The 19,231-nt window shown below is 43.0% G+C and overlaps 1 protein-coding gene across 7 annotated transcripts in view; it reads right to left on the bottom strand.

Annotated features, from left to right (window-relative positions):
* SPATA7 (spermatogenesis associated 7) overlaps positions 1-19,231 on the bottom strand; it is a 60,678-nt gene that overhangs the window by 15,664 nt on the left and 25,783 nt on the right. For 5 of the 7 annotated variants that reach the window (XM_083615148.1, XM_083615151.1, XM_083615150.1 and 2 more), the window contains 3 exons: positions 16,084-16,131; positions 11,244-11,377; positions 627-1,102 (listed from right to left, as the gene is read on the bottom strand). In XM_083615148.1, coding sequence (XP_083471274.1) covers positions 627-1,102; positions 11,244-11,377; positions 16,084-16,131 — 658 coding nt within the window. The remainder of the gene's footprint in view (positions 1-626; positions 1,103-11,243; positions 11,378-16,083; positions 16,132-19,231) is intronic. The other 2 variants (XM_083615149.1, XM_083615152.1) reach the window with 1 other exon arrangement.

Genomic DNA, 19,231 nt, shown 5'->3' with positions numbered 1-19,231 from the left:
AGTATTTGAAGCAGCATCTCTCCTGGCATCAGCCTACCTTTTGTCTAAGCATCAGTGGATGAAAAGTGGGCCGAAAATAAATTTCAATAAATACATTAAATCAGTTAGTTGAATTTAGGACCTATTGAAGTTAATGGGACAAATTAGTTATGATTAAGGCCACTATTGCAATGGAAATCCTCCCTCCAGTCTTTGTGCATGCCCGGCACCCTCCCCAAATCTGCTCTAGAGGGTTGGGGGAACCCTCTAGGGCAGCGGTTCTCAAGCTGTGGGTCCCCAGATGTTGTTGGACTACAACTCCCATCATCCCTGAGCTCTGGCCTTGCTAGCTGGGGGTGATGGGAGTCATAGTTCAACAACATCTGGGGACCCACAGCTTGAGAAAGGCTGCTCTAGCGTATGGAGGTGTATGTGGACAGAGGAAAGGGATGGGGAAGTTTGCATCCGGTACACTGGCTGCAAATATTAAGTCGTGGGTGGCAGGGAAGCATGCAGGTCCACTGCCACATGACATGTATAGCTTTCCATAGCTGAGATTAGACACGAACTGGTAGCTAGATGCCGCGTTCATTATAAGAAAGTTTGCGGCATGACTGAGCACAGACTGCTTACGAAGGTTTTTTCACCTGCTTATGTCGGTCTGTGTTTCTGCTTCCACCTGCTTGGTGAAATTGCTTATTTTCTGTCTCGCTGGCTTATAGTATCGGTACTGCGAAAGGAAGGACTTAGCATCCGATTTCAAAGTGCGTGGAGTGAATGGCTGCCGACCATTGGTGAAACGTTCAGAGTGCTTGTCAAGGAGATCCCCGCTGCACACTTTGGGTTCAGGGTTTGGGGCCTTGTGAGGATGCTTGTTTGCAATGCTGTCGGAAGAAGAGTTGGACGAAATTTTGGAGTGCAACCTCTGGAGACTCGATGTATTGACACATGAGGTTGGGTCTGAGATGTTGGAGGCTTTCGGAGCATCTTTCCTGGCAGGATTTGCAGCATTCGAAAGGGCTGTGTTTTGCCTCTCTGGAGTTGCCTGGGGGCCCAACACACACCTTTGTTCACTAGGTGTACACAAGGGTAGCCCAACGTTGTCTTCTGCTTCCAAGGTATCCTAGAGGGATTAAAAAATACATACACAGAGAGTAAAGCTCCTTCTGCTTTATTTCATTAAAAAGTACAGTCTTTTTTCCAGCTTTAATGTGTGCAGAGGAGGGCAGTCAAAATAATAAAGGGCCTGGAAACCAAGCCTTACGAGGAAGAGTTTGAGGGAGTTGGGTGTGTTTAGCCTGGAAACGAGGAAACTGAAAGCAGATATGATAGCCATCTTCAAATATCTAAATGGCTGTCATGTGGAAGATGGAGCAAGCTTGTTTTCTCCAGCTCCGGCAGAGGCTAGGATCTGAACCAATAGATTTGAGTTTCAAAAATGGAGATTCCGACTCAACATCAGGAAGTACTTTCAGACAGTAGAATGGACTCCCTTGGAAAGTTTTAAATTCTCCTTCAGTGTCTCCTTCCTTGGACATTTTTAAACAGAGTTCGACAGCTATCTTTACTTGAGATACCTGCATTGTAGGGGGTTCGACTACTTGACCCTGAGGGTCCCTTCCAACTCTAAAAGGTAAAGGGACCCCTGACCATTAGGTCCAGTCGTGGCCGACTCTGGGGTTGCGGCACTCATCTCGCTTTATTGGCCGAGGGAGCCGGCGTACAGCTTCTGGGTCATGTGGCCAGCATGACTAAGCCGCTTCTGGTGAACCAGAGATGCACGGAAATGCCGTTTACCTTCCTGCCAGAGCTGTACCTATTTATCTACTTGCACTTTGACGTGCTTTCGAACTGCTAGGCTGACAGGAGCAGGACCGAGCAACGGGAGCTCACCCTGTCGCGGGGATTCGAACCGCCGACCTTCTGATCGGCAAGTCCTAGGCTCTGTGGTTTAACCCACAGCACCACCCGTGTCCCTCTTCCAACTCTATTATTTATATGATTTTTTCACACTTTTATTGTTCACTGTGTATTTATTCTTTGTTAGCCACCTTGAGTATGGTAAATGAACAGGCAGGTTATTAAACTGAACAATAAACAAAAGAACTTGCAACTATCATCCCTTTAGATTTCTAAGGTTGTGATACTGCTAGAGAAGAAGCTCCAGCAGCAAAAAAATTAGGAGGACCAGGTTCTTGAAAGCACTAGGCCCCAAGGCCAGAAAGCATTTTTTTTGAGAGCGATCTAGCGAGCGAGCAAACCAGTTAGCACTGAAACGGAACATTACAAACAAAATGCAGCACATGCACTACTGCCACACATACTAATATTATCAATGAAGTGCGGATTAAATACCTAAATAAATCACATTGTAGATTTAAGGCATCTGAAAACTAAATGCTTCAAAGACCAGGCGTGCTACTTGCTTCCTTTCATCTTTTTTCATAGATTCATCAGGACTCCTATTAGCTGGAAGTCTTGTGTCCTATGTGCCCACTTCTTATTAAGGACTCTTAGGTGGATAGCACACCTGTGTCTTGTGGAGTGCTGTAGTGTGGGTGGGTAGGAATGGCCCCGGGTGCAAAATTCTGAGGGAGTGCAACCCAGCACCTCCACAACAGCCCCCCTCACCAAGGCCACGTGACTGCCACCCTCCAGAGCCACGGAGAGGCAAGCTGCGCTTGGGCCAAGCCTTTGGGACTGTGGCGGCACCTCCTGTTCGTGGCCAGCAAAAGGAACCAAAACAGCACATTCTGGGACGCCTGTTCAGAATTTTTTTAAAACTGTGAAGAAACCTTCTCTTGCAGCTTCCCCTCCCATAGGGATTAGTATCCCCGCAATGTGTTTCCCATCTCCCGAATGTTTACCCACTCACAATTGGCATCAGTGTCGTTTGTTGGCAGGGAAACCAACTATTATTTGTTTGTTTATGGATTTCGCTTGGCCTTTCTACACGTAACTTCTAAGGTGACTTACAAACAGTCTGGAAAAGAATGCAAATGAAATGATAACGATTAACATAAAAACCAGCTAAAAATCCAATGGCAACGAAAGCCGGCAACACAACCAGCAACAACCTGAGGTTATACATTGCTCTAAGGTTGGAAAAACAAAGTTTGTTATGGTGGCTAAAATATGACAGAGTAAGGACAGGCAAATGGTGTCTGGGGAGGGAGGGCACTGCAGATTTGGGGTACCACAGCAGAGACATCACTGTTCCTTAGTCCCAAGGACGGGGCTTCCAGAGCAGTGCCTAATTTGATGAGGTCAGTGTACGGACAGGTTTACAGTAACTAGATAAAATGCTGGTGGCAATGGGGATTTGCCATGGTGAGACCAAGCCCTAAAGGAAATCTAGGAAAGTTGTGAGAGCTAACCTAGGACACATCTTTGTCTTAAACCAAAATTGTACTCATTGATCCCCTTTTTTAAAAGAAACAACAGACGGATGCTGAAGGTGGTATTTGGAACTGGATTCCAAATCAGACCACTTCCTATCACTTCATAATAGGGTACCAAGAATACAGGCCTCATTACTATGTGTCCTCTTTAGTGTCTTCTTTCAACTCCATTTATTCCTGCTTCTGGTCTTCAGGTGTTTTTTATTTAGTGAGATACAAAGATAGCCTGAAAGACACATCATCAAAATGCAGATGCTGCAGTTTTCTAGTGTACTGGAACTTCTAGCTAGCTTCATCTGAGAAAGCTACTTTGCAGTGCCTTTGAAAGCTGTGATTTATTTTTCACTGTCTCGTAAGGGTAGCCTGCTTGGTCTGAATATGATCGCATTTCCCTCTGATATGACACTTATTTTAATGGGCTTGAAAAAAGAGGAATGCAGAGAAGACATAAAAGTAGAAGACAAGTAGAATGTGGAAATAATCCATTAAAAGATAGCAATACAAGTCTAAGGTAAAGGACCCTGGATGGTTAAATCCCGTCAAAGGCGCTCATCTTGCTTTACTGGCCGAGGGAGCCGGCGTTTGTCCACAGACAGCTTTCCGGGTCATGTGGCCAGCATGACTAAACCGCTTTTGGCGCAACAGTACACCACGACGAAAACCAGAGCACACAGAAACGCTGTTTACCTTCCCACCCCAGCGGTACCTATTTATCTACTTGGAATAGTATGCTTTTGAACTGCTAGGTTGGCAGGAGCTGGGACAGAGCAACAGACGCTCACCCCATTGTGGGAATTCGAACCGCCAACCTTCTGATCGGCAAGCCCAAGAGGCTCAGTGGTTTAGACCACAGAGCCACCTGTGTCCCTTTAATAGAAATCTATACCTACAGTGGAACTAGACAAAAGGGAAACATGGCTTGTCAACTTTTGAAGAAGAATTGGGAGAGGGTTTATAATCCTTTTCCTGTCCACAAAATCTCCCCTGAAAACCCCTCCTGCCATTTTTTATGGATTTCCTCTCTACTGCTGTCTCCAAAACCAGAAGAGGGAATAGCACCCTGGTGGGGAGAAGTATGGAATTTGTTTTAGAGAATTAGCAGACATTGGCTTGTGTACACTTCCTTCCTACTTGCCAATTCTCCCATGTAAGCATCCGTCCAAATCCCTATTACGTCCTATTGCAACAAGTGTTTTGGCAGTTTGCTCCATAACACTCCTAGCCTGTTGATTTCAATGGGACTTGCTCTGAAGTAACAGCTGAGTGAGATACAGGCTAGGAGTGCAACAGTGATGTATGTTATGAAGCAAACTTACAAAACATCTAAAACAGAGTTGCTGGTTGGTAAGAAGAATGAAAAAGAATAGTACAAGAGTAGCCAAAATGGTGCCCTGCTGATGTTGTTGGGATACAACACCCATCATTCCTGCCAACTGGCCATGTTGGCTAGAACTGATGGGAGTTGGAGTCTAACGATATTTTGAGGGCACCATTTTGGCTACCCCTGGACATTATTTTGGGGAGGGGAGAGAGATGCAGGCAGTCTTGTAATGCTGGAAACTCTAGATAATGGACCAGACTATGGAATAATAATGTGAGTGATAGCAAAAAAGAAGAACAATTGCCTTGAAGTATGAAACAGAATGAGCCACACATTTGAGGATGCTCAGAGCCAAATAAAAGCTCGGTACAGATAGATGTGCATTTTTAGAGGAGAAGCTTTTGGCCAGCTGTGGACAGCTGATAAGACCAACAATTGCTCTATTGTTGTTTCTGTCACCTCATGCCAACAAACAGAGCATAAACTACACAACTGAGACTTAGCGGTTATCATCTCAGTTTTGATATTATGTGATAACAAGCTATATTCCTCTCCTTGCCACTCCACACCAAAGGAATTCCTGAGTGTTGTTTGGTTTTGGAAATAATTTTGATTAAATATTTTCTTGAATTACAAAAGAACATGCAAAATCTCTCTTTTTTTATCATAGAGTCTCTTGGTTACATTCAAACACCAGTGATAACCATCCTGCTACTGTGTTATATCTTCCTATATCTGAGGTCTCAGGTTAAAAGAAAGATTTCATCACAAAAATGAGATCAATCATCCCAACTCCAACAAAATCTAACACACTCTTGGCTGCGTACTCTGACCAAGAACTTTAAAATGAGCCATTCCACAGTAGGGATTGGCCTGTTCAGTATGGCTATCAAAAACAGATTGTTTTTAGAGGCATAGGATATCTTGTCCTTCTTGTTATGTTATTTTGATGTGCTAAATATTATTAATACAATAAACTATACAACAAAAATTTGATAAAATCCAAAAGATCGGGAGTTCCCAAAATGTTGTCCCCGTGGATCACTTGAAAATTGCTGAGGGTCTAAGTGAACCACTTACTGGTTTTATCTTCCGCCTGTCAAAGCAGAATATAATGTGCTGTGCTACCTCCAAGATTTATCCCATGAAAATAGGGATGTCCTAAGGAAAAGCGGGACATTGTGGGATCAAATCAGAAACCAGGATGGCTTCTGTAAATCTGGGACTGTCCCTGGAAAATAGGGACACTTGGTGGGTCTCTGCTAGACGCTGTAGAATTTCTAATTGTATTTTCTTAGCTTTTGTTTTTTTTTTATTGTACTGCAATTTGAATTCCATAGAATGCAATATAAAACATGATAATAAATAATAAAACAAATGTAGAAATACAAAAGAAGGAATAAAAATACAATTTAAAATCAACAAGAACAATTAATGCACTCTGCCCACCATTCATAGCTGCTTCTCTCATTGTTCAGACCTGCCACTGAGGAACACCTGAATGAAGCCCATGGGCCAATGGTGATCCATGGACCACAGTTTGGGAACCCCTGCAACAGATCAGTCACCACTCAAATAACAAATATATGAGGCATCAAAAATGCAACAATGGGGCAAGAACAAAAGGAAGTGTTTCCAAGTGCAAGAATTATGAAGCGCTCCTTAGCTGCCTTCTGATCTTCAGGGGGTCGATTTCCACAAATACACCTGCAGAACAGAGCCCTGTACAATGAGAAGGAATTAGAAAAGTTGGGTTGCAGATAAAACTAGGGAGTCAGCACTCCTGAAGGCTTTGTCTGACTTTGAACTGCAGAAAGTCATTCAAGATTTACAGAAAACCATGAATCTGGACAGGCGACAGACACATCCTGTTCCTAGGGGACTCTTCCCATGGCTTCGATTCCATACTGAAGCATGAAACCAGAAGAAAGATACAGCTAACCTTCAGCAAAACATATATATCTTTCACACAGATCCCACTGAGTGGTAGAAGCGCTATTGAATAACCCTGACAGCACAAAACAAACCACAAAGCTTCCTAGTTTTGCCTCTCTGCCCAGCCACCCAGACCCAGTCTTAAAAAATACTGCGATCTGCACAAATAGGATATGTTTTATTGAACAGGAGAACTTTGTAACACTTGCTCAACCTGATGAATTGCAACACGTCAAGGACACGGCTGTCATTTTTTCAGTGCACGTAGGTTGCTTTAAGAATTTCTGCATTACACGGGAAGAAGCAAAAAGACTGATTTGGAGATAGTTCAAAGTGTATGGTACACATCACTTGCCAGTTTGTAACATAGTATTTTGACTCAAAACATTGGGCTGAATCAGACTTAATGCTAAACTATACAGTGGTACCTCGGGTTACAGACACTTCAGGTTACAGACATTTCAGGTTACAGACTCCGCTAACCCAGAAATAGTACCTTGGGTTAATAACTTTGCTTCAGGATGAGAACAGAAATCGCACGACAGCATGGCAGCAGCAGGAGGCCCATTAGCTAAAGTGGTACCTCAGGTTAAGAACAGTTTCAGGTTAAGAACGGACTTCCAGAACGAATTAAGTTCTTAACCTGAGGTACCACTGTACTGCAACGTTCTGAGAATGCACTGCAGGAGCCCCCAAGCTTCTGTGTTCCCTTCTCCTTGGACACAAGGAAATTGGAAGTTTTCACTTCTGTATTACAAACCATAGTTTGCCATGCCACCTTAACCTACAGAAACTGTGGTTAATCTTAACTTTGGTTAGCAGAAAAACCAACTTCAAACCATAGTTTTGTAATTATAGTTTTTTTGTAATTTTGTAATTATAGTTAAGATTAATCACAGTTTAGGGTTTGATGTCATGTTAAACTATTTTTGCTTCTGTTTTAAAGTAACTGCAGTTTAGCATGTTGACCGAACCCTAAATTCTTACTCCACAGTTTAGAGTTGGGAAAACATGCTAACTTGTGCTTAATCAAAAATAGAAGCAAATTCTTCTGACCTCTTCCTTGTAGCTTTGCCCTAGGAGATAGGAGAAGGATTGGGGGGGGGGGACAGGACATTTAGTTCTCCAAAGCTGATTCTCATAATGCTAAACCAGGGATAGGGAACCTATCGCTGTTTAGATATTCTTCAACTCCAACTCTCACCAGTCCCAACCAACAAAGCCAATGGTCAAGGCTGATGGGAAATGTAGTCCAAAACCCCCTGGAGGACCACAGGTTCCCTATCCCTGTGGTAAACCATAGTTTAGTGTTATATCAGAACAGAGCAGATGTATTTTAAATCCCAAATCTGGCATAGATCCAGCATTCTCAGGGGCTTTTCAAGCTCTAAGGTTTGTTTATTCAATTTTATTGGACAACAAAACTAGTTATAGACGAGGCTTTCCATTTACATGAACAATTTTTCATATAGGCCAGAAAATTCTACTATATCATAATAGGATATCTTAAATAACAACCGAGCAATGTGCCTATCCAGTTTATAAGATGCTTCATTTACTCTTTCACATGGGCAACTATTGCAAAAAGCAGCTGGTGATCTCTCTGAGTGCAGGGATTCTGAATGGAAAAACTGGGATCACATGTAGCCTTATGTCTGCAGCAGGTAGATGCAACTGCAACACTAAAGACTAATGCTAAAGCTAATAAATGCAAACTCGCTGATGCATGGAAGATTAGATGCCAGCGCTCATCACTATTAATGAGAAGAGAATGCAAATGAATACCACTTAAAAAGAAGCAGAATAGAACAGAAAGTCAGGTGGATAATCAATGCTAAGATGGGCTAATTTGTTTGGACATTGATTTTGTTGGTTATCCAGGAAAGTGTATTTATTATACTTAGATGGAGTAAAACCTCAGAAATTTCTATTCATCCATCACTGACTGCTCATAATACCACAAAGTGCTTAGACAGTACAGATTCGTATGGTGTAATTATTTAATGACTTTTCATTCTGTTGTCTGAATATTAAGATTCATTCTAATTTACTTTCCTGACCCCCAATAGCTGAGAAATTATGAACAGCCTGATTTAGAAGATGAATGTCATCTAATATGTAATCTCTTACTGCAATCGAAGCAGATCACAGTTAAATTGATGGAATTTAAAGATAAAACAGGTGAGCAGAATCTCCACACGCTCTGCTTGTTGATGGGATGTAACACTGAGACAGGTTGTTCTGCTTGCCACGCACTGGGTGCCTGCTATAAGTAAGAATTGCATAAACCACTCCCTACACTTTTGCTTCTACAGATATCTTAAATTTGCAGCTTGATCCTAACCATGTCTACACAGAAGTAAAACAGATGAACAGGGGATCCATCGGTTTGTAGACCTATTACAAAAATATTGCCAATTTATATGCATAGATGACTCTAGGCAGTAAGATGTCGAATGGCTGGGATCTCACCAGCACTCTGCCCAGACCTGGGGCTCATTGAAACAGACCCACAACTTGGGCCCCCAACCCACCCCATAGCACCTGTGGTACAAGTCAAGGATCTCATTTCTCAACCCAACTCCCTCTTCCAAAACACTAACTGCATGGCATGAAAAAGAGGAGGTTGTAGGCTTACCCTTTTTAGACAGATGGTATTGCAGTGGCACAGAATAAGCCATTTTGGCATCTAAGCAGTACATAAATGAATGAATAAAACAGCTGCATCTAAGGCAGCCAAAGGCGCTTCAGGGTGGAAGTTGCCACCATCCCCGCTTTTCCACTTGCAAATATGCTGCATTTGGCAACAGAGTTTGTTTATTATTATTTTATTATTATTTATTGAATTTATATACCGCCCTATACATGGGGGTCTCAGGGCGGTTCACAGATTAAAATCAAGATATAAAACCACAAAATATATAATAAAAATTAAAACAACAACCCAATAGCCCCCCCACCCAAAAAACACATTTTAAAAATGGTATAGGATGTAGATCAGGTCAGGCAAAGGCCTGGTTAAAAAGGAACGTTTTTGCCTGGCGCCTAAAGGCACCCTCTGGAGCTCTTGAGGAGACAGCACATGAAGAAGGGCCTCAGAAGATGATCTCAGGGTCCACGTAGGTTCATATGGAAAGAGGCAATCCTTGAGAGGTATTGCGGTCCTGAGCCGTTTAAGGCTTTATCAGTTGTTATCAGTGTTGACGAATACTGACCCACACGGTTTCATCAACGCAAAGTCCTGGGTCAGTTACCACTGTATCACCATGAAATGGCACTAGGGGTGGTCATGTGTTAAGGAAGAAGTGAAATTGTGTCCTCCGACAACACTCCTACTCTTCCTGCATGTTTGACGTACATGAGGGCCCTACGTGCACCATCACAAAGCTCTTCCACATGAGGAAGGCGAAGAAACGCACAGCATGTTGATGTCACGGAATGAGGCCTGTTATTCTGCATGTTAAAGGGAAACGATGAGGAGTGTTGAATATGCAGGAATGCCATTTTCAGTGGTGTTCAGAGGCAGCCCAGTAACCCACACAATGCGTACTTGCCTAAAAGCAATGTGTGTGCAAGCAAAGGTAGACCTGTCTGAATTATGGCTGACTCCCAGCTGCTCAGCCCCACTCCTTACCCCAGAGGATTTTGGTGGGAGAGCTTCTGCTTCACATGAAAGCAGAGAAGAACAAAGTGGGCAGGAAACATTGCCTGGATAAACCTAGTTCTATACGGACAAAACGCAATTTCAGTTCCTGTAGTGGACTTGATTGCAATTTTATTTTGAGCATCGTTCACAAGCTATTTCGGGAGCTTCTCGGGGCTATAAAATGAGACTGAAGTATTCTAAATAAATGCATTTAAAATGTCATATTCTACTTCTTCCTATCTCACTGGTAGAAAGAGCACTTATTTTTAAAGTCTCACATATGTCTTGTAAGACACCTGCATTATTCCAAACCCCACATAAACATGGTCAAAGCAGTAGTTTGCTAGCAAGTGCTGCAGAGCATCTCAAGGTTATAGAAGTATCTTCATCCATGGGCTAAGAAAGACATAACAACATCCTTGATGCGAGAAAATAACAGTGACTAAAAGATGAAAGCTCACATATTTTATCTGACATTCCTCTCTTCTTCTTCAAAACAGAAAACAGAAGTAACTACTGTGCATATTGCATCTCCAGCACCAACAATATTCCAAAGCACAATTATTTTCCAGAAACCTAATAATGTCATCACTCACATTGTCAGATACCAAATAGTCATGCAAGAACCAACCAGCTAATGGCCAGCATTATGCAGCAGCTGGATGCAAAATACACCCCGGTGCATATTTTAAACCGAAAATGAATCCCGTCAATTGTTTCTCCTGCTCTCATTGCTATGAAAACAACATTATTCTTCCAAGTGTTTGTCTTACAAAAAGATTCCTCTCCTGGCTAGCATAATTCTACCCAGTGCTAGTCAACAAGTGTAGCTATGAAACCAAAAGAACTAGTAATTTGATGTGATATTATTCAACACGACAATGAAAGCAATTAGAACGAATCCTTCTCTGACAGGAGTGGAATCAAAGGCTAATTAAAAAATAAAAATCATTATACCTACTTTTCTATAGGTGGCTGACAGTGGTCTTCTACTCTCCCTGGAACTAGATCGGGACCCATTTTTAGATGAAATCATCTCCTTTTCACATTTTTCAACTTCTTTCTTGAGTTTCTCTCTTCGCTGCTGGTCTGAAACTTAAGGTAAGGAAAAATGAACCAGAGTTAAAAACAGAGGGATTCATATTAAGGCTCCTTTTAGTAATTAAATTACTGGGCTATTATGTGTTGTGATGGACTTAGGAAATTGGAAGTTTTGAGATATAGTCCAGAAATGTATGCTGCTCAGTTTAATTATGTATCACATAAGTGTTATCATCACCCATCTGGGTCTACTACCACACAAATAGTTATGTGTAACAACTACAATTCTCCTCATCCCTGGCCATGATTGCTGAAATTGATGGGAGTTGAAGGCCAGCAACACCAGGAGGGTGAAAGGTTCCCCAGAACTGGAATAATCAAATACAAATAAACAAATAAAACAGTTGCTTCCTTAAAGTCAATTGGAATTTCATTTGTACTTCGACAGTACTAAGATGAACTCTTATTTTGTTGTGGTTAACAGAAATGAGACAAATAGTATTTACTTGGCAATGCCACGTATGTGTCATAAATATGCTGAAAATGCCCCTGTGGCCTTTTGACAGCTAAACTTTTAACAATACAACCTACCTGGAAATTATTAATTAATGTATGACAGTTTTCGGTTGGTGGTTTTGTTTGCTTTTAAATTGGATTATTCATGTTGTTGTAACCCAAACTGGCAGCTAATGGCAAAGGTTGGGCAAGGAATCAAACCAAATGAATAAGTATCAGTAGGGCTTCATTAAGAACATATTAAACACACAGGTTGGCAGCTAAAGTTATATTTCGCTCTCATAATCAATTTTAGTCAAATGTAATCCAAGAAGCTTGGACTTCATTTTTCCTCTAAATTGTTAACAGTTATTTCAACTTTCAGATAAAGGGGAAATAGGTGGACAATTGTGGCTTCTGAAAAATGAGTAGATATTCCTTTAAAATAAACACAGGCTCTGAAACATTCTGTGGAAGTGAGTAATTCAGTGTGGCACAAAGTATACAAAGTCAATGAGGCCATACTTCTGTGAAGTGATCTGTGAACCATCTTTATGGATGACACAATAGATATCTGTTAATTAAAATGCTAGGAACCCTTCTGGCTTCATTTCTTCTGGCTGCTCATACAATCAGACACACTATCTTTTATATGACTGCATATGGAAGAAAACGCGGTGAGTGACTGCGGAATTCCACACATCAATTTGTTATAGCTAAAACTTTGGCTCAAATCCAAAGAAAGTTAGTAACCTGAATGTTCCATTGAACTTGGTAGGATTCAAATGAGTTACAAGAAGTTTATCATAGTGATCTCTATGTAAATTGAAACATTGCAAGTTTCCCCTGGGTTTGGGTCAATATGTTTTATATTTAAAATGAATGTACAGTAATTCAAGTGTGCTTTGGATTGCACATGTGTAGTAGTAGTAGTTGTTATTGTTGTTGTTGTTGTGAGAATTTATATACCACCCTATACCTGGAGGTCTCTATTGGAATTTCAGCTCCGGTCCTCCGAGCTGATAAGGCTCATCTTCCTTTGAGCCCAGCAGAGCATTACAATACAATACAATTTCCTTTATTCGACCGATAGTCAGAAATAAAACATTACACAATAATTATAAACTATAACATCATAGGGGTACATAAATAAGGTAGGGTTAGGGTACTAGACCTCTCACAGATAACCCACATCAAAGCATTCAGTTATACGTTTCCGACACTTGAGTGCCAGGAAAAGGAATTTAGCCACTGACAAAGTTATTTTCCCTGAAGACTTATTTAGCAGATATGCTGTCTGCTTTCCTCTTTGTCGGGAACTGAGCTGGGGTAAGTATGGAGTTATAAGGTACTGTCTTAAATCGTTGTAGATGGGACAGCTCAGTAAGATGTGCTCTGTGGATTCTACCTCACCCAATGCACAGTGGCATAATCTCTGGTCATATGGAACTCCTCCATATCTTCCCTTCAGAACCGCCGAGTCAAGAACATTCAGCCTAGCCGCAGTAAATAGTCTGCGGTATTCCACGTAGTGGATATCCGCCAGGTAGCGAGCTGGAGCAGCTCGATACAACTGCTCCCCCAGAAACAACCCAGGTTTCACACGGGCTATGTCCTCCTGTCTGGCAATATCCCTTAATCTTTGAGCGATCACCGCCTTTGCGTGGCTATACGTCATGGACTCTATATAAAGGGAGGACAACCAGCAGAGCATTAAAACAACGCCACAACGGAAGGATGAGATAGGTATGATGCTACATTGATATACTTTATTACTAAGCTATGCAGAGAGCAAAGAAAAATACATCTTCTCTCTATGAGAAGCAGAGAGCAACTGAACAAAGGAAACGAAAGAACAAAGGAAACAGGAAACCAGTAACGTCACATCCCGTCTCCCTTTCCCGTGAGAATCCAACAGTATCTGGACTACTGGAATGTAAACAGTCCTGTGACTGCAAGCAGCTGCTCAGTGAGAAACAGAAACTAACAGTCTCAGGGCAGTTCACAGGACAAAATCAAAATATAAAACCACAAAAGATATAATCAAAATAAAAACAACAACCAAATAACCCTCTCCTCCAATCCCCCCCCACACATTTTAAAAGGGCTGTCAATCAAATCAACCAAAGGCCTGGTTAGAAAGGAACAATTCAAAAGTTTTCATCCCTAAATGATCAAAGAGGAAAGTAAGAGGTGAAACTTTGGAGCCGGTGGATAAAATGTATTTATGTCAGCTTGGCATTTTCTTACAACATAAAGCTTATCAAATACAGTGGTGCCCCGCAAGACAAATGCCTTGCAAGATGGAAAACCCGCTAGACGAAAGGGTTTTCCGTTTTGGAGGTGCTTCGCAAAACAAATTTCCCATGGGCTTGCTTCACAAGACGAAAATGTCTTGCGAGTTCCTGCAGGTTTCCCCCCCCCTTTTCTCCCCTTTTTCCCAAGCCGCTAAGCCGCTTATCAGCTGATCCGCTAAGCCCCTAAGCCGCTTAACAGCTGATCCGCTAAGCCGCTAAGCCGCTTAACAGCTGATCGCTAAGCCGCTTATCAGCTGATCCGCTAAGCCGCTAATAGCGCTAATCCGCTAATGGGCTTGCTTCGCAAGACAAAAAAACTGCAAGACGAAGAGACTCGCGGAACGGATTCTTTTCGTCTTGCGAGGCACCACTGTACAAACAAAACCAAGCCAATTTCTTCAAACCCATTAGAACAGCGGAGAAGCCTTACTGGATCAAACCAAAGGCCTACCTCTTGCTTGCACAGTGGCCAACCAGATGATGCAAAGAAGCCCACAACTGTCCACTCCCACTCATGTCCCCAGCAACCAGCATTCAGAGGCATGCTACCTACCTCTGATCCTCACGGTTACAGGTAACCACATGACTAACAGATGCTGATAGCCTTTTCCATCATGAATTTACCTAACCCCCTTTCAAAGACAATGAGCATAAACCACCACACGTTCTCTAAGGCAGACCTTCTAACAATGAACAGTTGTGCAATGCTACAAATTCCTTTGTGCAGGAAGCTTTCCTGTTGAAAGCTTTCCTACCCCAAAAGATGTAAGATGGGAGTATAAAGAAGGAAAGGTATTATTGATTTCACAGGTGGGGTTTATTTAAAGTATTAAAGCAAAGCACTCAGTGCTGCCATTTAAAAATTCCAGGTACAATTTTGATACACAATTTTCAAGCAGAACCAAATGTATGTTCCAAAGATATACTGTTTTCTTTTCAGGAAGCCAGCAAATTATGACACTGGCCAACAGTCAGAGAGCACCAGCCTCGTATGCAGAAGGTTGCTGGTTCAATCCCTGGCATCTTCAGGTACAGCCAGGACATTGCTGTGGAGCTGCTGCCAGTCCCTGTAAACAATACTGAACTGGATAGACCAATGGTTTGGCTCAGTAAATTCTATGTTCTGCCCATGGATAAGAAAATGGTTCCAACTGTCATGTAGCACTGCAAGACGATGCATGCATACATCACCTAATGAATGCACAGAAATAGCTAGAAAAATAATGAGTCTGTAGCTTGAGAGCAGATACAGTGGAATTACAGGAGGGATATATTTTTTAATTTGACAAGCAGATGGGTTCCCCTCCCCCCACCTTTGAGTGATACAGTTTGGTGCCCGGCAAGCTCATAATTTTTCAAATCATTACGCCAAAAGTTGCATATGCTTCAACTGAAAAAGTATATTCCTTTATTGTGTTCGCACAGGAAATGCTGGAGACACGCAGACAGCTGGTCTAAAAATGGTAATTTCAGATCAGCCAACACCTGACATGACATTTTCTGTCACATGTTGGCTATAAGTCCAATGAATGAATAAGCAAGCAAAGCAGGCAGGCTCTGAAGAAAGATGACAGGTTTTCCACCTCAGCCTGGCAGGCAGGTATTAAAGAGAAAGAGTAAAATAATCCTACTCTCGTCTATGTTATTATGGAGTGTTTTAACAGCAATGAAGTCATCCGAGTGGGATTGGCTCACCCTCAGAGTCCGACCTTATTTGAGATCTGTGGAGAATTCCCCCCCCCCAAGCCAAATTAGGTAGCAACCTGAAAGGATTGATGGGATATTTTCAATGTTAGTCCTACTCAGAGCAAACCCATTGAAATTAATGGAGATGATAAACATAGAATCATAGAGTTGGAAGGGACCCCAAGGGTCATCTATGAAAGGACAATGTATTTTAAAAAGAGAAAATACCATAGTATGCCTTCAGAAAAGTTTTTAGAAGATGAATGCCTCGGAAATACGTACGTTTGATGCTGTTTAACCTGCTTTTTGGTATTGAGCAGTCTACAGCAGCTGAAAAACAAACAACACACCATTAAGGTGAGTGAATCAACATTCTCTTTGAAAATTTGCAATAAACAGACTTTGCTTAACATCAGCTTATTCGTGGGATGTATTTTCGCCAAAGCTACTAAAAATGCAAAAAAACTTCTATGACTGAAACATAATGGCCAGTCTACATTTTAAATGTTTTCACTCATTTAACTGGCTTTTTGGTTTTAATTAATCCAGTTAGCTGTGTTAAAAAATGAAATAGAAAGCTTGTGACCGGCTTTTGCAGAAGACGGGCATCGTAATGAGGATTCCGTGCTGTACTTCAACATTTATGAACTCTTATTACAGAACGGTAAGGCCTGTAACTGTAGCTGTGGATACGTACTGTTCCCTGACACAGTATTACTTAATAAAGAATGTTTGTTCCTGTCCAAGGCTTTAATGGGTATGGAACCTGAGTATTTGTGCCCATGAAGCGACTGTAGAGAATGTGGTCAGTGGTGCATGGAAAACCAGCAACATCTGAATGACCACATCAGCATATTCTAATGGTATATTGATTCAAGGCCGCACTCAGATACATACAGAGCATCTAGTTTCCGATACTGTTAATCCTACGAAACAGCCCCATCTGAAAAAAGAGGTACTTTTACAGTCTATTTATCAAGCAAGATGCTAAAGTAGGGATCACAGTATAAGTAAATGTTTGGGGCACCCAAAGCAGTGTTTAAAATTTGCACTCCCAATTAGGAGTTTTTATAGCCACAATCAAGGGGCGTGAGTGGTGCTGTGGGTTAAACCACAGAGCCTAGGACGTGCCGATCAGAAGGTCTGCGGTTCGAATCCCCGCGACAGGGTGAGCTCCCGTTGCTCGGTCCCTGCTCCTGCCAACCTAGCAGTTCGAAAGCACGTCAAAGTGCAAGTAGATAAATAGGTACCGCTCCGGCACGAAGGTAAGCGGCGTTTCCGCGTGCTGCTCTGGTTCACCAGAAACGGCTTAGTCATGGTGGCCACATGACCCGGAAGCTGTACGCCGGCTCCCTCGGCCTGTAAAGAGAGATGAGCGCCACAACCCCAGAGTCGGTCACGACTGGACCTAATGGTCAGGGGTCCCTTTACCTTTACCTTTACAGCCACAATCAAGTAAAGAGCTGATGGGCTTTAGCCCACTGATTTCAAGACCAAGGCATGGCCTGACTGGGCACTGAATCGCAGGAAGTGGTCTTAGTGTAAGACCACTGATCCATTTGGCTCTGAATTGTCTGCACTGACTGGTAGTGGCTAGCCAGTGTTTCAAACAGGGGTCTCTCCCAGTCCTACCTGAAGGTGATGGGGATTGGGATCTTTTGCATGCAAAGCAGATGCTCTAATACAGATGCTATAGCCCTTCTTAGCCCTTGCTGAGGCTAACCATGTGACGGAAAAGTTTGTTTACTGAGCAGGTTGAGTCACCCGAGTGTGTGTCCCCCAGCAAACAGTTAACCAGCAATAGCTTCTGATTGGTCAGAGTTCCAAGGGAGGCATTTGGAGTGGAGTGAGAGGCAGTGTGAGAGATTCATGGGGTTGGATTCTGTCAGGAGAGTTCGTTCTGACAGGTGGTAGAGCTGAGGAGAGCCGAGAACTTTCAGTATATGCTCTAAGGTTCTGAATTGCAGAACACAGTTAAAATAGAAAAGACACAGTCCCCACATGGTGTTTACAGGAAAAAGGGTTCTCTGAGGGAATACTCTGACAGGAAAGGGCAGTAGTGATTTTGAGGCCAAGGAGGATTTGGGGGTCTGTAAGGGAAACAACGGGACGCGGGTGGCGCTGTGGGTAAAACCTCAGCGCCTAGGACTTGCCGATCGCATGGTCGGCGGTTCGAATCCCTGCGGCGGGGTGAGCTCCCATCGTTCAGTCCCAGCTCCTGCCCACCTAGCAGTTCGAAAGCACCCTTAAGTGCAAGTAGATAAATAGGTGCCGCTTTATAGCGGGAAGGTAAACGGCGTTCCGTGTGCTGCTCTGGTGCCGGTTCACCAGAGCAGCTTCGTCACGCTGGCCACGTGACCCGGAAGTGTCTGCGGACAGCGCTGGCTCCCGGCCTCTAGAGTGAGATGAGCGCACAACCCTAGAGTCTGTCAAGACTGGCCCGTACGGGCAGGGGTACCTTTACCTTTAAGGGAAACAATCCAGTTAAAATCCTAAGTTCCTGAAGTGTGAGTGGAGAAATCTGATCTATGAAAGATGTGTAAAAGAAAGTAACCATAAGCTTAAACAGCATACAGCCTATAACTTGAAACATAATACATTTCAATAAAAAGCACCAGCACTGTTTGTTACATTGCTGTGGAAGAAGGAGGAATAAAACTCCTTGTTTACATCTGTTATAATAAAGTTTGTTTGCAACCTGTTTTCCCAAAAGAAAAACCCACCGCCGCTCGTAATTCATTCTCCATTGGGGATTTCACATGAGGGAAATGGAAACAGGGCCGACACAGCGGCACCAGGGAGAGAGAATGCCATTGCACCGTTGCACTTGAGAACTCTATGCCACCTTGAGTTGCAGTGATGTAATTCTAGAGCTGGAAGGAACCTCAGAGGTCATCCAGACCAACTTTTTCAGTGCAGAGGCGCAACTACAGCACCTCTGAGAGATGGCTGCCCGCTCTCTGCTTAGATGTCTCGATGTCGTGGTCTGGCTGGATACAGAGTAGTGGGAGGCTCCACCTGGCGAACCCCCAAGGGAAGAAGGCTCAGGGCCAGGGGACTGGTGGTGGAATGGTGAGGAGTGGTCTGAGGATGAAGAGGTAGGAGACTGGGAGGAGGAGGTGTCAGAAGCTGAAGAGGTAACAGTGGTGAGCAGGAAGAGGCAGAGGGCAGTCCAGAATCAGAGGCAGAAGCGGAGGCTGGAGAGGAGTGGGGCAGGTTTGTTGGAGAAGCCAGGGAGTCTCTCTCTGCTGCTGTGAACATCTTCCTTCCTCCCTGGTCTCCCAGAACATGGAATGAAAAGGGCAGAGCAGAGAGAGACAAGATGAAGGAGTCTCAGGTTGCTGGGGAAGGACCTGGGGGAGGAATCTTAGAAAACGGTGAGAAGTCCTTGCCTAACTGGGGCAAGGCTGACTGGGAAGAGTTGTTGTGA

Source organism: Podarcis filfolensis, assembly GCF_964270895.1.
Source record: "Podarcis filfolensis genome assembly, chromosome: 1".
Taxonomy (NCBI): domain Eukaryota; kingdom Metazoa; phylum Chordata; class Lepidosauria; order Squamata; family Lacertidae; genus Podarcis; species Podarcis filfolensis.
This window is presented reverse-complemented; position numbering and strand designations above follow the sequence as displayed.